General features: G+C 40.7%; 1 protein-coding gene across 2 annotated transcripts in view; it reads left to right on the forward strand.

The window, feature by feature from the left end:
• The first annotated feature begins 5,121 nt into the window (after positions 1 to 5,121).
• The window catches only part of LOC111158294 (cyclin dependent kinase 19), a 168,240-nt gene continuing 154,926 nt past the window's right edge, over positions 5,122 to 18,435 (forward strand). For both annotated transcript variants that reach the window (XM_022520229.1, XM_022520230.1), the window contains exon 1: positions 5,122 to 5,347. In XM_022520229.1, the coding sequence (XP_022375937.1) occupies positions 5,220 to 5,347 (128 nt within the window). In that variant the 5' untranslated portion in view covers positions 5,122 to 5,219. The remainder of the gene's footprint in view (positions 5,348 to 18,435) is intronic.

Consider the following 18,435-nt stretch of genomic DNA (forward strand, 5'->3'; position numbering starts at 1 on the left):
CTAATAACAGATCTAAACTCTGAACTTCTCTTGACTATGGTAGGTTCAATTCTACCTTTCTCCTTTCTTAGACAAGCTCCTATTTTTTTTTTTTTAAGATTTATGTATTTATTGGGGTACCTGGGTGGCTCAGTGGGTTAAACTACTGCCTTTGGCTCGGGTCATGATCTCGGGGTCCTGGGATAGAGCCCCACATCCGGCTCTCTGCTCAGCAGGGGGCCCGTTTCCCTCTCTCTGTCTCTGCCTGCCTCTCTGCCTACTTGTGATCTCTCTCTGTCAAATAAACAAATAAAATATAAAAAAAAAAAGATTTATGTATTTATTTTAGGGAGAGGGAGAGAAGGAGCGCATGTGTGTGTGCACGTGTGCGCATACGCGCGCGCGCGCGCGCGCACACACACACACACACACACACACACACAGGCACAAATGGGGGGAGTGGGGCGGGGCAGAAGGAGACAGAATCTCAAGCAGACTTCCCACCAAGCAGGGAGTCTGAGATGGGCCTCCAGGTGGGGCTCGATCTCACAAACCAGAGCATGACCTGAGCTGAAATCAAGAGTCAGCCACTTAACTGACTGAACCCTCCAGGTGCCCCTACCTTTTTTTCTTTTAAATTATATTTATTCACCTTCTGAAAAGGCAACATTTATGAATCAAAATTCAAAAAGGCATACAGTACAAATTTTCCTTCCTATCCCTGATTCTCAAGCCATTTACCTTCCCTGAGCAAATGGTTTCCTGTGGTCTTTTTAGAGATCAGTCTATCCATATATAAGCAAATACATATTTTTCCTTTTGTATGAAAATTTTAGCATATTACAGACACTCTTCTGATCCTTGCTTTTTTTTTTTTTTTTCAGTTAAAAATATATCTTGGAGGTCTTTTCATATCAGTGCGTAAACAATTTCCTCATTGTTAAAGTGTTCTCAAAAGCAGATGCCAAGATGGGATTAGACATGCAAGAAACTTACTGGAGGAAATGCCTGTGAGGGAGGAAAAGGAGCTGGAGATAATCAGATAGTGATGCTGATTTGAGCCCCATGAAGGGGGGCGGGTGGGAAGTTAGGAGGGTTGGGGTAGTTAGTGACTCAGATTGCAACATAGTTCTAAGAAAGTTTCAGACAGGCTTAAACCTGGGGATTCCTTAAGACAAAGTCACACATCAGAGGAATCCTGCATCCTGCAGGAATGGACCTGCCTGAACATCCTGCTATGCTCAGTCATCGGCTGGGAGCAGTCCACGGGGAGTGCAGCCTCATTGCAAATGCAGTGGTAGAATCAGGGCTTAGCAGATGGAGCCTCCCTGGACGGAAAGATCTGAGAGGAATAGTTCACGGCCTTCATATTATTTTTAGGGCTGCATAATAATCCACTGATGGATGTGCCATAATTTATTCATCCATTCTGTGGGGTACATCACAGCACCCACCCCAAGGAGTGGTACTACTATGTATTATTATTATTATTATTATTATTTTGGAAACTACGATGTAATTTGGATAGATGCTGCCAAGATTAAAATCTAATGTATATACTGGTATATATTTTGTGAATGTGCACTTTCACTAGCAATGTAGAAGAATATTTCCTCATTTCCTTATTAACACAGGGTGTGGTAAAACTTTCGTTTTTTTTTTAGTTAACTTCTTCATAATCTATATTTGATTTTTTACTTACACATTCTCCCACTTTTCATATACGCCCAAGTACATACTCATTAAGCCTTGTCTCTTTAATTTACTAGCTCAGTTTGTTCATATGTAAAATAACAATAAATCAAGAAATTTAATAGGGATATTTTGAGGATAAAATGAATGCAAAATTCCATAGTTAAGAATCAACCAGTGGGGCGCCTGGGCGGCTCAGTGGGTTAAAGCCTCTGCCTTCAGCTCAGGTCATGATCCCAGGGTCCTGGGATGGAGCCCCGCATCGGGCTCTCTGCTCAGCGGGGAGCCTGCTTCTTCCTCTCTCTCTCTGCCTGCCTCTCTGCCTACTGTGGTCTCTCTCTCTCTCAAATAAATAAATAAAATCTTTAAAAAAAAGAAAGAATCAACCAAAAAATGTTCTCAATCAACCAAAAAATATTCTACATACTCTACACTGATGATTTTCAGATCTATACATTTAGGCCAGACATCTTGTCAGCAGGTAAAAATATTCAACAGTTTACTTGTTCTTTAAAAAAAATTTTTTTTAAAAAGACTTTATTTATTTATTTGACAGAGAGAGATCATAAGTAGGCAGAGGCAGGCAGAGAGAGAGAGGAAGAAGCAGGCTCCCCGCTGAGTAGGAAGCCCGACGCAACACGGGGCTCCATCCCAGGACCCTGGGATCATGACCTGAGTTGAAGGCAGAGGCTTCAACCCACTGAGCCACCCAGGCACCCCATATTTACCTTATTGTTAAAGTCAAAACTCTGGGAGTCATTTTGGATTATTCTCTCTTCCTTAAACCCACACTTAATTAACCACTAGATTCTGCTGAATTTGATTCATAAATGATTCTGGTATCTGTCTTTTTCTCATGATCAGCACTGCCCATCTATGGTTCATCTATGCCCATCTATCCCTGTATTTTATATGTATTAAGGCAATAGCTCCTTCCTCTTCTTTTTTTCTTTTTTAAAATAGGCTTCATGCTATGGGGCTTGAACTCAACACCCTAAAATCAAGAGTCACATGCTCTACCAACTTGGGAAGCCGGCCAGGAGCCTTGAGGCAATAGCTTTACTGTTCTTACCTTCTTCCAATCTATTTTGAACACTATCATCAAGAGGAGGTTTTGAATACACAGCACTGATGATAATACTCTCTAGCTCAAGAGTCTTTAATGGCTTCCTATTGCCTATAAAATGATGAAATCTAAAACTTACTTGACATATATTGCTCTTCATAATCTGATCTCTTATCTAACGTCTTTTTAGATATCCCCTTTCCCTGCTTTAATCTGTAACATTCAAACTAGTTGCATTTCTCAGAATATATCATGTTCTCTCTTGATATATGTATTTGCCATCCTGCCTTAAATAATTTCCTGCTCTTTTCCCACTTGCCTTTCACATAAGGTTCTTAAAATTTTGGGTCAAACTGACCTCCCAAGCTTAGCCTGACTCCTCTAGTAGTCCTTCTATTCTACCATTGCTCTTTGTATCCACAGGGTTTATTTTTTATTTGCCTGCATGTTTATTTCTTCAATAGGTTTTGGTTCCCCGGATGGAAAAAGACCAATTTCATCTGGTATCTCCAGCACTTATCACGGTTCCTGGAAATAAGAGAAACTCACATACTTTTTGATTGGCTTCAAGATCTGAGAAGTTTCCCAAGAAATTTACTCTTGTAGTAAATAAACGATCTCCATCCCTCCCCCCACCCCAAGTTTTCCAGGTTTCTCCCAAAACCTAGCGGGCAGGTCACTCACTACTAACTCTCCTTACCACTTTAGATAAAAGTGACCATTTCTTCCTTTGTGCTCCCACTAAAAGCGGTATATTAGTCCTATCCTAGCAGCAATCATGTTTAAGATTGTATCCTAAGCATCTGACACGTTAAGCACGGAATAATTAAATGAATCCATGTTTACTTTAAGGAGACTTTCTTTTTTTTTTTAATTTTTAAAATTTTTATTCATTTGACAGAGAGAGAGAGAGAGAGAGAGAGATCACAAGTAGGCAGAGAGGCAGGGAAGCAGGCTCACCGCTGAGCAGAGAGCCCAATGCGGGGCTCGATCCCAGGACCCCGAGATCATGACCTGAGCCGAAGGCAGAGGCTTAACCCACTGAGCCACCCAGGTGCCCCTTAAGGAGACTTTCTTAAACATTCTAGGAGAATGTCATCAGTATGCATAGACCATAAAAAGACTTTTAAAATCCAAACCTGATGATTGTTTTAAAAACGATCTATCCTCCTGGCACTCTTTTTTTTCTTTAAGATTTTATTTATTTGACACAGAGATCACAAGTAGGCAGAGCAGCAGGCGGGGGGGGTGGGGGAAGCAGGCTCCCGCAGAGAGCCCCAGCGGGCTCAGATCCCAGGACCCTGAGATCGTGATCTAAGCGGAGGGCAGAGGCTTAACCCACTGAGCCACCTAGGGTCCCCACTCTTGGCACTTTAACTGCCCTTAGACAGATGGCCAAAGCTTGGCTGTGGGATCCGCATATGGTAGGAGGAGACCGTGACTGGAGCGCGAGGAAAAGGATGATTGGTTGCTAGGTCTCAGAAGTTCTCCTCAGACCGAAGCTAGGACTTGGAAACCGCTGATGGTTCAGTTTTTGAAATACGGTTTTTGCATCGTAAAGGAAAAAGATTAACCTATCAGAAACAACCGAGCACACCCCATTACCAATCAGGAGCGGGAAAGAAGCCAAAGGCTGGGGATACCCACGCACCAACGAGGACGTCATTCTCCAGTCTCAGCCAATGAGCGGCTGGACAGGGGAGGGGGCGGGGTAACAGGCGGACCAATTGTCACAAAAAACAAACAATCTGCAGTACAACTGCCTTAACCACAGCCCTCGCCTCTCAAACCGCTGGAGCAAACTCCTGAGCAAAGCACTTGCCAAATGCTTTCCATTCTCCTTCTCGCCTGGAAGCAGTTATAGTGGAGTACCTTCCTCACACCAGAACAAGGGCCTTCTTTTCACCAGCTCCCACAGACTCGCAGAAAGAATACTGCAACTTTGAGGTTTCTACCTTCACAGGAACTGGCAGAACGGCGCTACCTGAGGGGGAGGGGCGGCCCCAGTACGCAGGCGTGCACGCCTCGTGGGGGCGGGGCTGTGGCGGCCCACAGCAACCTGGGTGCTGTATTCCTTTTGCTGACAAAACTCAACTTCTTTTGTAGCCTTCGGAAATACATTTCCCAGGAGCCCCCGCGACCTCAGGGTGGGCGGGATGGTTCGTTAATGAGCTCGAGGAAGCCGCGGCGCGGCCCACCAGGTTCCAAAACAAGGAAATGAAGGGGGGAGGCGGGACTGGGGCTGCCTGCGGGAGCCGCCGCCGCCGCCGCCGCGGAGGAGGAGGAGGAGGAGGTGGAGGAGGTGGCTGCCGCGGCCGCCGAGGAGTCCCTTGCTGAAGGCGGACCGCGGGGCGGCGGGCGGCGCGCGCGCGCCCGAGAGGCGGCTGTTGGAGAAGTGGAGCGGCGGTCGCGGGGGGAGGAGGAGGAGGGACTGAGCGGCGGCGGCCCCCGCGTCCCGGTGCCTCTATGGGGAAAGCAGACAATGGATTATGATTTCAAGGCGAAGCTGGCGGCGGAGCGGGAGCGGGTGGAGGATTTGTTTGAGTACGAAGGGTGCAAAGTGGGACGCGGCACCTACGGGCACGTCTACAAGGCGAGGCGGAAAGATGGGTAAGAGCAGGGGCGGGGGGAGTAGGCTCGCTTGGGTCCTCGCCCTGCCTGCGACCGCGCGGGATGGGTGGGTCGGAGCCAGGTCGGGCCGTTTCGGAGGGGCGAGGCGGAGGTGGTCGCGGGGCCGCGTCCCAGCGCTCACTGAGGGACGCTGGTGCTGCCCGCCCCCCGCGCGGCCCCGTCGCGCCCCTCAAACTCCCGCGGCGCAGCCCAGTCGGGGGGCGTCGGTCCCGTCCCAGAGGGCGCCTTCCGCGTGCATGGAGCTGGCGGCGGGACTCGAGTTGGGACCTCGGTTGGAGGTGGAGTTTGTGGGGTCTGGTCTCTTGGGGAGACGCGGAGGGCTGGGAGAGCTTTGCCGAGGAGTTGCCGCTCCGGCCCTGGGCTGGTGACGGTCGTTGTGGAACTTCCAATCGGCTGAGCGCCTCCCGGGGGCGGCGGTTTGAAACCTAGCCGAGGAACCGGTCGCGCGGCCGAGCGCTGGGGTCCTAGCCAGCCTCACGGGTCTGACCCGCCGGGCACCTCTGCCCTTGGGGCCAGCCAGCCCATTGACACTTCAGCGCAGCCCCCGGTCCCTGCCTAGACCCGGCGACTTCTGGATCCCTCCTCATTTGCCCTGATTTCGCTTTTTCACATTCCGAATTCCGCACCTTACCTCGAATGTAGGACCTCCTGGGAAACTAACCGCGTTTTACCCGCAGAACTTAAGAGTTCGCCTAGTTCTCTGGTAAATCACCCCCCCCCCCCCTGGATATTCCGATGTCCTCCACTCCATTTCCTGGCTAAATGACTGTGTGCTGGGCTTTATCTAGCACCTAGATTGTCCAGAACGGAATGTGAATCTTTGTTTTCCTGAGAGTTTTGGGAGAACCGTAATGACCTCTTAGGAAGCCTTTATTGATTGTTCTCTTAGGAGAAGGCGAGCTGGATAAAGTATTGAGAGCGCCTGTCCTCCGTCCTGTAGGGTAGACGGGCTCGTGCTGTAGGACAGGTGGAACCAGCTCCCTGCCTGCGAAGGATAGGTTTGAACCAATCGTCTCTTCACCGACCTTCCTGGCAGGAATTCTCCTCCCCCAGAGTTAGAAGTCCAGAAACGTCTATCTACCTGTCCCTCTTAGATTTCAAAGACTTAGATTTCAAAAACTATATGAGAGAGAGGTTTTAGGGTTGTAAGGGAACATTTCTGGATAAAGTGAGAATCAGCCATAATGACATTAGTAAGATTAGAAGTGCTGCCTACCGTTCTGCGCACTCTGATACAGTTGATTTGTGAACTCTAGGATGAAAGCCGTTAGAGTCTGTGCTAATTTCGTACAGAGAACGAGAAAGCATAACTTTACAAATTGTTTTATCATAAAGTATGGTGGAAATCACCAGGTACTATACACGTGTAAAGGATTGTTACTGCAAGTAATTTTTGTTTTATAACTAAACGGGCCCCATTGTATTCAGTTGTAAACATTTCTCATAGTACTTTCATTTAGTTAATTGCCAAGTGTCCTTGGATTCATAGCTTGTGAATGTGAGGTACTATAATTAACTTGTATTTTGTTTTTGGAATATTAACTTTACTTGTTTCACTGGTGTCCCTGTAGGAATCTTATCACATATATTTGGGGAGAGAACATCTAGTTTTCCTATCTGGACATTGGCATTACAAAACAAGTAACAAGGTGTTTTTCAAACTTCTCATGCTAACTTTATAATACATTTAATCTGGAATTTCTAAAATGTATTTTCATTCTTGTTAAAATAGCTTCCCTTTATTAGGCAACTTTTGAGAAAAATTGAAAATTCTGCTTTTGAATTGTATTTCGATAGCGTGGACTATAACAGAAAACAGATAATTTAATTCCTGCTTCCAATTGTTCTATTTGAATATTTTCCCCTCTAATAAAGTTCTTGATTCGACTACAGTTTCTTCTTGAGTGAAATTTGTTTGATTAGAATTAATGAAGTTTCTTTAATAGAATAAGATCAATTGTGTATTTTCAAAATATACATTTTAAAGAAACTTGTAGGATCTGAAAGCATAAGTTGATATCACTGTATTACTTGTAAGAAAAATCATTATAAAGGTAGGTTTTCTTGGACCAAGGATCTAGTTGAGATTTGAGGCTTACAGTAAACACAAATCTCTTGTGGGTTGGTAGGATTAGTTTTATGTTCATTGATAACAGCGATTTGAAAGAATAGAAAGTTTTTAGTAGTGGTTCTAAACTGTGATGTACATTTCCATAGTAAAGGATTTTACTCTGATCAGGGTCAATTACAGTTTAGCTCTTTACAGAATTTATTTTGGTTAATTCAGAAAAAATGTATAGTGCTATTTTAGGGAGCAAGAAAAAAATCACATGGGTTCATTAAAGAGAAATTATTCTGATGTATATAATGTAGTATATAACCAAAAAATCATGCAGGTCTTTTGGAGAAACACAGGAAGAAGTAATGTAGCACGAAGCATGACTAGAAAAGCCTCTGCTTGTAGTTTAATGTTACAGTTTAAAAAACCTTAGAAAATTGTCATTGAAATATGACTTTAACTTAGGCTATGTTAATTACACTACATAAATTTATAACAGTGGGAATGAAAGATTACATTTGGGTTTTTCACTTTCAATAAAAATGATAATTGTTCTTTTTGTTCTTTTTTTTTTTTTTTTTTTTTTTTTAAAGGAAAGAAATTTTTTTCCCCACCCTTTTTTTTAAATAAAATCAGGTTTAAAAGTTATTCTTGAGAAACAAGTTCAGAATATTTCTAGATTTTTTAGTATGAGCAAGAATTTGTGATAGTTTTTCTTTTAACAGTAAAAAGTCACATATAACAGTTTATGGTTACAAATCTCAAGACCATATTTCTTAAATTTGAAAAACTTTGTTTTGATTGATAAAGGAATATTGTTAAAAAGTTCTTTTGTCAATAAGAGGTTCAAACAAACTTGATTCCATAGGATAGTGTTATGTCTGAAAACTGTTGTACCCAACAATACTACTGTTCAACTTTGCAGACATTCATTTAGTCTTTGAACTACTCCAATCAAAGAATGCTTCTTTTTGGAGATGTCTGAAAGATACTTGTTAATTGAAAGTGAAATGGCTGACAACAGTTTCAGTTTTGCCTTAGGGTTTCAGATGAGTAGTTGGTGACTATGTATCTTAATGTATGAAGTTACAGATGAGTAATTGGTGTCTTACATGTCTTAATGTAGGTCATGAAATCCTTCACTAATAAATTTGTTAGGTACACGTGGACACACATAGGCATGGCCATAACAGCTTGGTTTTGATAGATTTTTCATATTTGGTTTGTAGTTAAAATAGATGATAGTATTTGCATTCCCTTTTAGAAAGCTATCAAGAGTTTTAAGATCATTTAGTCTCATTTCTTCTTACAAATGAGAAAACCAGACCTGTTAGAGGTTGTCATGACCATAGTCTCACAACAAAGACAAGCCTCACAGCAAATTACAAGACAGTAATCCAGATCTCGTCACTGAGTTATTGCATTTTCTAATGTGTTTTCCTTCTTAATACCAAAGGAGGTAAAACAAAAAAGGCCACATTACCTCCAGTTTTGACAGTCTTATTCTATAAACCTTATCCATGCAAAGGATACATCTATACCAACAAATACAGAAGAGGGAAGATATCACATTGACATTTGAAAAAAACTATAAGTGCAGGCCTGTAATTCTCTTTATCTGGTTTCTCTCCATTCTCACTGTCTTACTTTTGTCCACCATCTCTGATTTGCCCAGTAGACAAATTGGTCTCTGCTATTATCTTAGTCTTTCCTCACGATAGCCCAAGATCCAAGTTGCCTGACTTGTTTTTTTTCTACAAAATAAAATTAATCATGTCACATCTTAGAAAACTGCATTCTCTCTGGTTCAAACCATCACATCCAATCTTAGTTCCTCACTTCAGCATGTAAAGCCATTTGCATTCAGATCGTAAAGTCTTTAGTCTTTACAGCCTTTATGCTTGCCACCAACTCCCTCCTTTATTCCAGAGTCTTCAAGCCATGCTTCTGTAGCATTGAATTCATATTTTCTAGGACTTGGTAAATCCTTTTCATATCTTATTTTTTCTTCCCTGCATTCAAAGTAGAATGGTGTTGCTCTGCCATTCCTCCGTCCCTTTTCTCCTCACTCCCATTAACTTGGCATACTCCTGCTCATCCTTAATACCCAATTCAAATAGCTTTTCTTCTAGAAGCCTTCTCTTACTCACCAAGTATATTCATTAGATGTGATTCTGCTCTTCTTTGTTCTTAGATGTGTGATATCAATATAAATAATAACCTGAAGGGCTTGATCTCATGGTTCTGAGATCATGACCTGAGCCAAAATCAACAGTTGGAAGCTTAACTGATGGAGCAACCCCTGGTGCCTGTTCTGTGCTTTTACTAGCTATTTTATAGAGATGCTTAGAAAATGTCAGCATCTAAGCATACTTTAGGAAATTTATTGAGATGATGGGTTTATGTTAATAAACTTAGTATCTTTAGCACTTAGTAAATCAAATGGTCATTGGTTTATGTTTAATTGGTTCTTCATTTATGCAGTGCAAGCCTTCAGAACTTTATTTTTGAAGCCCAAGGGAAATAAATGCTTGTTTCAATGAAATTTGATTGTTTAGAGCAGTGACAGATAAACTTTTTCCCAAAGAGGCAGATACTAAATATTTTGGGCTTTGTGAGACATAATGTTTTAAGTACTTGAATCTGCTGTTATAGTGCGGAAATATCCACAAATAATATGTAAATGAATTTAAATTAGAATGGCCATGTTCTAGTAGAACTTTGTTTACAAAAACAGGTGGTCAGCTGACTTTGGTCTGGAGGCTGTAGTTTGCCCTGCTTAGTTTACCAATCCTTAGTCTAGAGCAGTGATGTCCAGTAGAACTTCATGCAATGATGCAGATACATCTGTGCTCTACAGTATAGTAGCCACTAGCCACATGTGGCTCAAGGGATGTGATTACTGTGGCTGAGAAATGGCCATTCCCTGTGATACTGGACTGGGAAGGTTTCAAATTTTTGGAATGAGTGGCTTAGCAACACAATTTTCAAATCCATGAAGTGACTTTTTTAATTTGAGTAATCTCTGCACCCAACGTGGGGCTCAGATTCACGACCCCAAGACCAAGAGTTGCATGCTCCACTGACTGAGCCAGCCAGGTGCCCCTGAGGTGACCATTTAATAAAAATGTGTTTATGACGGTGTGGACAAGTGAAATAGGAAAAAGCTCATGTCTTTCAAGTTATAGGAGGGATTTTGAGGCTGAAACAGTTTGATAATGCAAACTGATACCTGAACTGAAAAACTGTCAATTTGTGAATACAAGCAAGGATATCTGATCACTTTTTCAAAAAAGTGTTTTGTTAAAAAAAGAAGAAAAAGTGTGTGTTCAGTAAGTAGTAAGTGCATGTGCATAAAAAGATACACAGAGTACTACATAAGCCTTCCCTTTCCCCACCCTTTTGCCTTTCTACAGGCAGCCATTCTTGGTTTTCCATCTTAGATTTTCTTGGGGTTGTGTGTATTTAATGATAAATAGTTTACGTTTATCTTTAAACAAATATAATTTGAAGATCATTACATAACCGATATGCAGAGATGCCTAGTTCCTCTTAATAGTTTCACTATTCCATTGTATTGACTTACATAATTTATTTAACCATCCCTCTTGATGGTCAGACATTTAGGCTATTTCCAGTATTTTGCTAGTACTAATACTACAGTGAATATCCTAGTAGGTACAGTTTTTGCACATATTAATGTAGCTAATTAAAATTTCTGTAAGCTGTTTACCTTTGGAAGTACTGGCTTGAAATGATTTGCTAGCATGCTGATATATGAGATCTAAATCTCAAAAGAATGGGGATAAGAAGGCTGAGAATAAGGAAAAGAAATAATTAAGGCTTTAAGAATTAATAATTATTCATAAATAAAAATGAGGGTTTTAAAAATTATTATTATTTTTTTAGGTTTTATTTATTTATTTGACAGAGACACAGAGAGGGAACACAAGCAGGTGGGGTGGGAGAAGGAGAAGCAGACTTCCTGCCCAGTGGGGAACCTGATGCGGGGCTCGATCCGAGGACTCTGGAATCATGACCTGAGCAGAAGGCAGACGCTTAATGCCTGAGCCACCCAGGTGGCCCTAAAAATGAGTTTTAAGTCATTAGTTTGCTATAGGATGTGCAGGTTACTGTTTTAGCAGCATGGGAAAGATATGTCTCCTGAGTTTCATATAGGAAAAAAGTAGATCTGTGGAAAGGTTTTTTTGATGTAATGGATGTCAGTATTGATGAATCAAGGATTTTTACTTTTGTGTACTATGTTTGGACTGAATATGCTGGATAAAAAGTTAATATGTGGTATTATGTGTGCTCGTTTTGCAAAATGCTCATGTAGCACAGTGAAGTTTAGACATCAGTATAGAAGACTTGAAGGCAATATATTACAATTTGAAATTTTCTTGGTGGTAAGTGATGAGAGTAAGGCTATTTGGTTAATGTGTTTTTTGAAGATCAACCTGTTCGTTATCTTGTGATGCTGGGACTGTGTAATGTTAGTGCTGCTTTTGAATCCCAAAACGAAGGGACAAGATATTTTTTCCCCAGAGAGCATTTTAATGTTTTGAGTCATTAACATGACTGTTTCTCTAAAAACAGGTAGTTTTTAAGGTCTAGAACCATGAAGAAGTAACTGACAAAGCTATTTGAAGATTTTGTCCACTTATAAATAGCTGATAGTTCAACACTTCCTGTAATAGCCCTTTTGAGCTCGCATTGTGCAGGATGAAAGAGAATCTCAAGAGAGGAGACAGGATGTAATTCAGGAAACAAGTGTGCAGCAGTAGTTTTTTATTGAGGGTTTGAATTCTTATCCAAAAGTAAGTGATGGATGAAAGAGAAAAATCTGTAAAGTCCTCAAATAATTGGTATCCTTAAAAATATCTTTAATTTCTAATATAATGAGTCTTTCTAATGGAGAAATAAACCCTCCTTATAGAGGATTTAACCCTGTGTGTTTTCTTCATTTCTTTCCTTTTTAAAAATTTATTTATTTATTTATTTATTTATTCATTCGAGAGACAGACTGGGAGAGAGAGAGAGCATGAGTAGGGCAGAGGGAGGGGGACAGGCAGACTCCCAGCTGAGCAGAGAGCCTGATGCGAGGCTCCATCCCAGGACTCCTTGATCATGACCTGAGCTGGAGGCAGATGCTTAACTTACTGAGTCACCCAGGTAGCCCCTGTTGTGTGTTTTCTATAAAAAAATATTATTTCAGTGGATTTTGTGGTTGATGATCTCCGTTACCAAGGAGAACTTGATTAGGAAATGGATTTAATTTTGTTTTGTACTGTGACCACAGACCAAAACCATATCATGGCAAACTGTTTTGTAGATATTTACATTTGGACAGAAAGGTGAATCCAAGGCTGCTGGAAAAAGCAGGTAAAACTTTTGCTTTACATGTGGTTAGTTTGCTTATAGGTTAGTTGCATCTTTCTGTAGGAAAGTTATAATTTTCTTTATGATTGTTAAATAAGTTCACCTATGAAACTATCCTGTGGTCTGAGGCACAAAGCATGTTGCTTTTGACAAAAGTTAGTTTCCTATTTCACTTTCCCTTTTGCAGTGTAATTATTATAATTGCAATTTAAAAAATTTATTTATTTGATGGAGATCACAAGTAGGCAGAGAGAGAGGGGGGAAGCAGACTCCCTGCTGAGCAGAGAGCCCAATGCGGGGCTCGATCCCAGGACCCTGAGACCTTGACCTGAGCCAAAGGCAGAGGCTTAACCCACTGAGCCACCTAGGCGCCCCTATAATTGCATTTTAAGAGTGACTTAAGCACTGAGTGAATCTTATTGTTTTGGATTTAAGTGAAAGTTTAAAGAAAAAGTGACCTTGGGGCGCCTGGGTGGCTCAGTCGGTTAAGCGTCTACCTTTGGCTCAGGTCATGATCCTGAGACCTTTGGAGTCCCACATCAGCTGGGAGCCTGCTTCTGCCTCTGCCTCTCCCCTGGCTTGTGCTCTCTTGCTCTGTCTCTCTCTCAGATAAGTAAATGCAATCTTAAAAAAAAAAAAAAAATCTGGCCTGCCTTTTTTCTGAAAAAAATTGTATGTTATTTTGTTGTAAAGTTGTGTAACTTAGAAAACCAGAGTTCTGTTAACTAATTTCTCAGCAGTTTTTGATCTTTATGGTATATTTGTGTTAAAGTGGAAATATTTTTATTTTTATGCTATTAAAATTTATTAAGTAATAGTTGTACCTGATTAAAACTCCCAACAGTACAAGTGTATATAGAATGAAAAATAAAAGCCTTCCATCTTGTTGTCCACTGTCAAGCTTTGCTTATTTCTCAGAGGTAACCAGTGTTAACTATTTGTTTTAAGTTTTACTGGTTCTTAACACTATAGTACACTTATAATTCTGTTTCTTTTTAAAAAATGTTTATTTGTTTATTTGAGAGAGAGAGTATGAGTGCACATGAGCGCGAGCAAGAGGGGCAGGGCAAAGGGAGAGGGACAGGCAGACGCCCAGCTGAGCTCCATCCCGTCTTGATCCCATCTTGATCCCTGACTTCATGACCTGAGCTGGAAGTCGGATGCTTAACTGACTGAGCCACCCGGACACCACTATAATTCTGTTACTTGATTTATCAACTTCAGATGTTTTTTGTTGATTTTCCATTAGGAAAGCTGAACAATTTTGTGAAGTCTTATTACCTCCTGTTTTCCCCTTTCCCATCTCAATGTTCAAATTTATTACCTTTGTTATTTTAGATTTTTTGTAGTGAATACTTTTATGACTCTAGATCATAAATTTTTTTTCTTCACTTGTCAGTTTAGATATTTGTGATCTTCCTGATGTGAATATAAAGGAAAGTAATATATTTCTCCCACTTTTTTTTTCTATCTGCCTATATTTAAAGTATAATTTTTATAGCACCCTGCTTTTTGTCTATGAGTAGATTTTTTTTTTAAGATTTTATTTATTTATTTGTCAGAGAGAGAGAGAGAGAGAGAGCACAAGCAGGCAGAGTGACAGGCAGAGGCAGAGAGAGAAGCAGGTTCCCCGCTGAGCAGGGATCCCGAGGTGGGGCTGGATCCCAGGACTCTGGGATCATGACCTGTGCCGAAGGCAGCCACTTATCCAACTGAGCCACCCAGGTGTCCCTGTGAGTTGATTCTGAAGAGCGAACACTGAAAGCCATATAATAGCCTTAAAATACTGTGATTATGAAATTATTGTGGGATGAATTAGTATATTAAGACCCATGGAGAAGGAAAAGTAATCTGTGCATTAAGTAATTGCTGTTTAAAACAGACTTTCAGGGACGCCTGGGTGGCTCAGTTGGTTAAGCGGCTGCCTTCGGCTCAGGTCATGATCCCCGCGTCCTGGGATCGAGTCCCACATCGGGCTCCTTGCTCATCAGGGAGCCTGCTTCTCCCTCTGCCTCTGCCTGCCATTCTGTCTGCCTGTGCTTACTCTCTCTCCCTCTCTCTCTCTCTCTGACAAAAAAAAAAAAAAAAAAAAAAAAAAAAAAAATCTTAAAACAGACTTTCAGGTATTAAGGCCTAATGAGTTTTCTTAAGTTATTCTGCCTTTTCTTCAAATATTCTGGAGCTTACTTAGCTAATAGCATTTCTTTACATCTCATTTGTGATTTTTCTTGGATTCCTTGTTTTGGTTCAGTTGAGGACATCTTTTAGAGTAGCTTTTTCGTATAGGATTTGTACATATCCTGAGTTCTTGTGTGTCGGATAATGTGTTTTATACTCATACTTGATTAATAGTTTGGCTGAATATAGAATTCTATATTAAGAATAATTTTTGTCTTAGAATCCAAAACTGTTGCTGTTCTTCTGGTATTTCTTGTTGTTCATGGGAATTTCTTTATTGGAAGCTTGCTTTTTCCTCTTTGGAATGTCCTAGGATTTTTCATTTTATCTAGGCATTCTAAAATTTCACCAAAGTTCTGTCTAGAAAATGTAGGTCTTTTTTTTTTTTAAATTTATGTGCTTATGTTTCTGTGTCTTTAACAGAGTATTTTTTTTGAATAGGTAACGTATGCATCTAATTTGAACTTCAAAGGTAAAAAATGATACTTAGTCTAGTAGCATTCCTTCTGCTTCATTCCCTACTCCTTCACTCCCTTTGCCACTTCCTTATGGATCTTTTAGTGGCCTTTTTCTTTTGTCTTTGGTTTAGGGCAATTTTTTAAAAAAAAGATTTTATTTATTTATTTGACAGAGAGAGATCACAAGTAGGCAGAGAAGCAGGTAGAGAGAGAGAGAGAGGAGAAAGCAGACTCCTCACTGAGCAGAGAGCCCCATGCAGGGCTTGATCCCAGGACCCTGAGATCATGACCTGAGCCAAAGGCAGAGGCTTAACCCACTGAGCCACCCAGGCGCCCTGGTTTAGGGCAATTTTTATTTCCTGTTACTTATTTGAGTATTTTTTTCTTCTCCCTCTGTTGCCTTTCTTGTTCTCTTCTTCAGATATACTTATTAACAAATGTTGACCTCTTAGGCCCTATCTTTCATGCCTCTTAAATTCATTTTCAAAAATTGCAATTCTTTTTTTCTCTCTATATTCTGGAAGATTTCTTTTATTTAATCTTCTAGATTACCAATTTGGTCTTTGGTGGGGGTTACTATTCTTTTATTCGGTCTGAGTCTGACTGCCTGAGCTTAATAGGGCATTGGTTTAATAAAGTAAATAAATTCCTTATTAATATTTAGCTTGTTTCTAGTGTTTCTGAAGTAATTTTTTTTGCATGTACCATGTGCTGTTTTTATTTTTTAATTTTTAAAAAGATTTTTATTTATTTATTTGACAGAGATCACAGGTAGAGAGGCAGGCAGAGAAAGAGAGGGAAGCAGGTTCCCCGCCGAGCAGAGAGCCTGATGTGGGGCTTGATCCCAGGACCCTGAGATCATGACCTGAGCCAAAGGCAGAGGCTTCAACCCACTGAGCCACCCAGGCACCCCAACCATGTGCTGTTTTTAGCTTTTCCTCTTTTATATTTTTCTTATAATCTGAGTGCTAGACCAAGATAATGGAAACATTTTTCTGTTTTTCTTAATGCTTTTTTTTTTTTTAAATAGTTTATTATTTCAAATAGAGTGAGAGAGAGAGAGTACAAGCTGGGGGACGGAAGGAGAGGGAGAAGCAGGCTTCCCACTGAGCAGGGAGCCCTATGTGGAGTTCAGTCCCAGGATCCTGGAATTGTAACCTGACCAAAGGCAGCCACTTAACTGACAGGTGCCCCTCTGTTTTCACATATTAGAAATTATATTGGTTTTACTGTCACTTTAATATAATAGTAAATTCTCAACAACATCTATCTGTTCACATCAACATCATCCATCTGTTCACATCAACCTCTCTCTGTCCAAATTTCCATCCATCCATCCTCCACCTGCCTTTCTTCTGTCCGTCTATTATCTCTTTTCATCTGTCTTCATTTTTTTGGTATCCATTCATTTATCCCTTGTTTAGTATTTATCATTTGATTCCTTTCCTTGAGCCAAGTATTGTGCCATAGGTAATGAGTATACAGGATTAAATGAGATGTAATCTCAGGCTGCAAAAACCGAGACTGGAAGTATCATAACAAATTGCTAATTGTGATTGTCTACGGGAAGAAAAATAGGGTTGAGAGGAAGACCTTTTGAAAAAAGTGTATACTCGGGGCGCCTGAGTGGCTCAGTGGGTTAAGGCTTCTGCCTTCGGCTCAGGTCATGATCCCAGGGTCCTGGGATCGAGCCCGGCGTCGCGCTCTCTGCTCGGCGGGGAGCCTGCTTCCTCCTCTCTCTCTGCCTGCCTCTCTGCCTATTTGTGATCTCCGAGTGTCAAATAAATAAATAAAATCTTAATAAAACAAAAGTAAACTGGCCACAGCCAGTCCCCATTTAAAAAAAAGAAAGAAAAAAGTGTATACTCTCGCATTATACGAAAAATATCCACGTATTTATTTTACTATATTTATATTACCTATTTAAAAATGGTAAAACATTAAACTGTAGAGTATATATAACTAATGGGAAAAAGGCAAATACCTTTATTTTTAATTTTTAAATTTTTAACTTTTTAAAAGATTTTATTTATTTATTAGCACATAAGCAGGGGGAGCAGCAGGCAGAGGAAGATGCAGGCTTCCTGCTGAGCAAGAAGCCCAATGCGGTACTCGATCCCAGGACCCTGGGATCGAGGCCTGAGCTGAAGGCAGACGCTTAACTAACTGAGACCCCCAGGCATCCCGGAAACTTTAGATTTTGGGGTCATGAGTTTGAGCTGCACGTTGGGTATAAAGATTACTTAAATAAATAAAACTTAAAAAAAAATGTATAACATAATGGTAAGGTGTATAGTATAATGGTTTTATTTATATATATTGTGAAATGATTTACCATAATATGTTTAGTTCATTCTGTCATCTCATAAAGATACAATAAACATTTTGATTGATGAACATAAAGTTCATCATTTCAAAGTTTTACAGTTCAGTGAGTTATAGTACATTTGTAACATTGTGCAACCACTACCACTACTTTGTTCCTTACTAAAGAAGTTAAGATAGTTCTAGAACATTTTTGTTACACCAAAAGGAAATCCGTGCCTGCCTGTTAAGCAATCACTCAGATTTCCCCTCCCCTGGATACTGGTAACCACTAACTGCTTTCTGCTATGGGTTTGCCTATTGTGGATATCTCATGTAAATGGAATCATACACTGGAGCTTTTTGTGGCTGATTTCTTTTACTTAGCATAATATTTTCTTTCTTTTTTCTTTTTTCTTAAAAAAAAAAAAAGATTTATTTATTATTTGAGAGAGCACATGCATGTGTGGGGGGAGGGCAGAGGGAGAAAATCTCCTACAGACTCCCTGCTGAGCGTGGAGCCAGCCACAGGAAACAGGGCTTGAGTCCACAGCCCTGAGATCATGACCTGAGCTGGAATAAGAGTTGGACGCTTAACTGACTGAGCCATCCAAGTGCCCCTAGCATATTTTCAAGGTTTGTCCATATTGTGATGAATATCAGTACTTCAGTACTTTTTGATGGCT

This window comes from Enhydra lutris, unplaced genomic scaffold (assembly GCF_002288905.1).
Source record: "Enhydra lutris kenyoni isolate GAN:26980312 unplaced genomic scaffold, ASM228890v2 scaffoldscaffold58, whole genome shotgun sequence".
Taxonomy (NCBI): domain Eukaryota; kingdom Metazoa; phylum Chordata; class Mammalia; order Carnivora; family Mustelidae; genus Enhydra; species Enhydra lutris.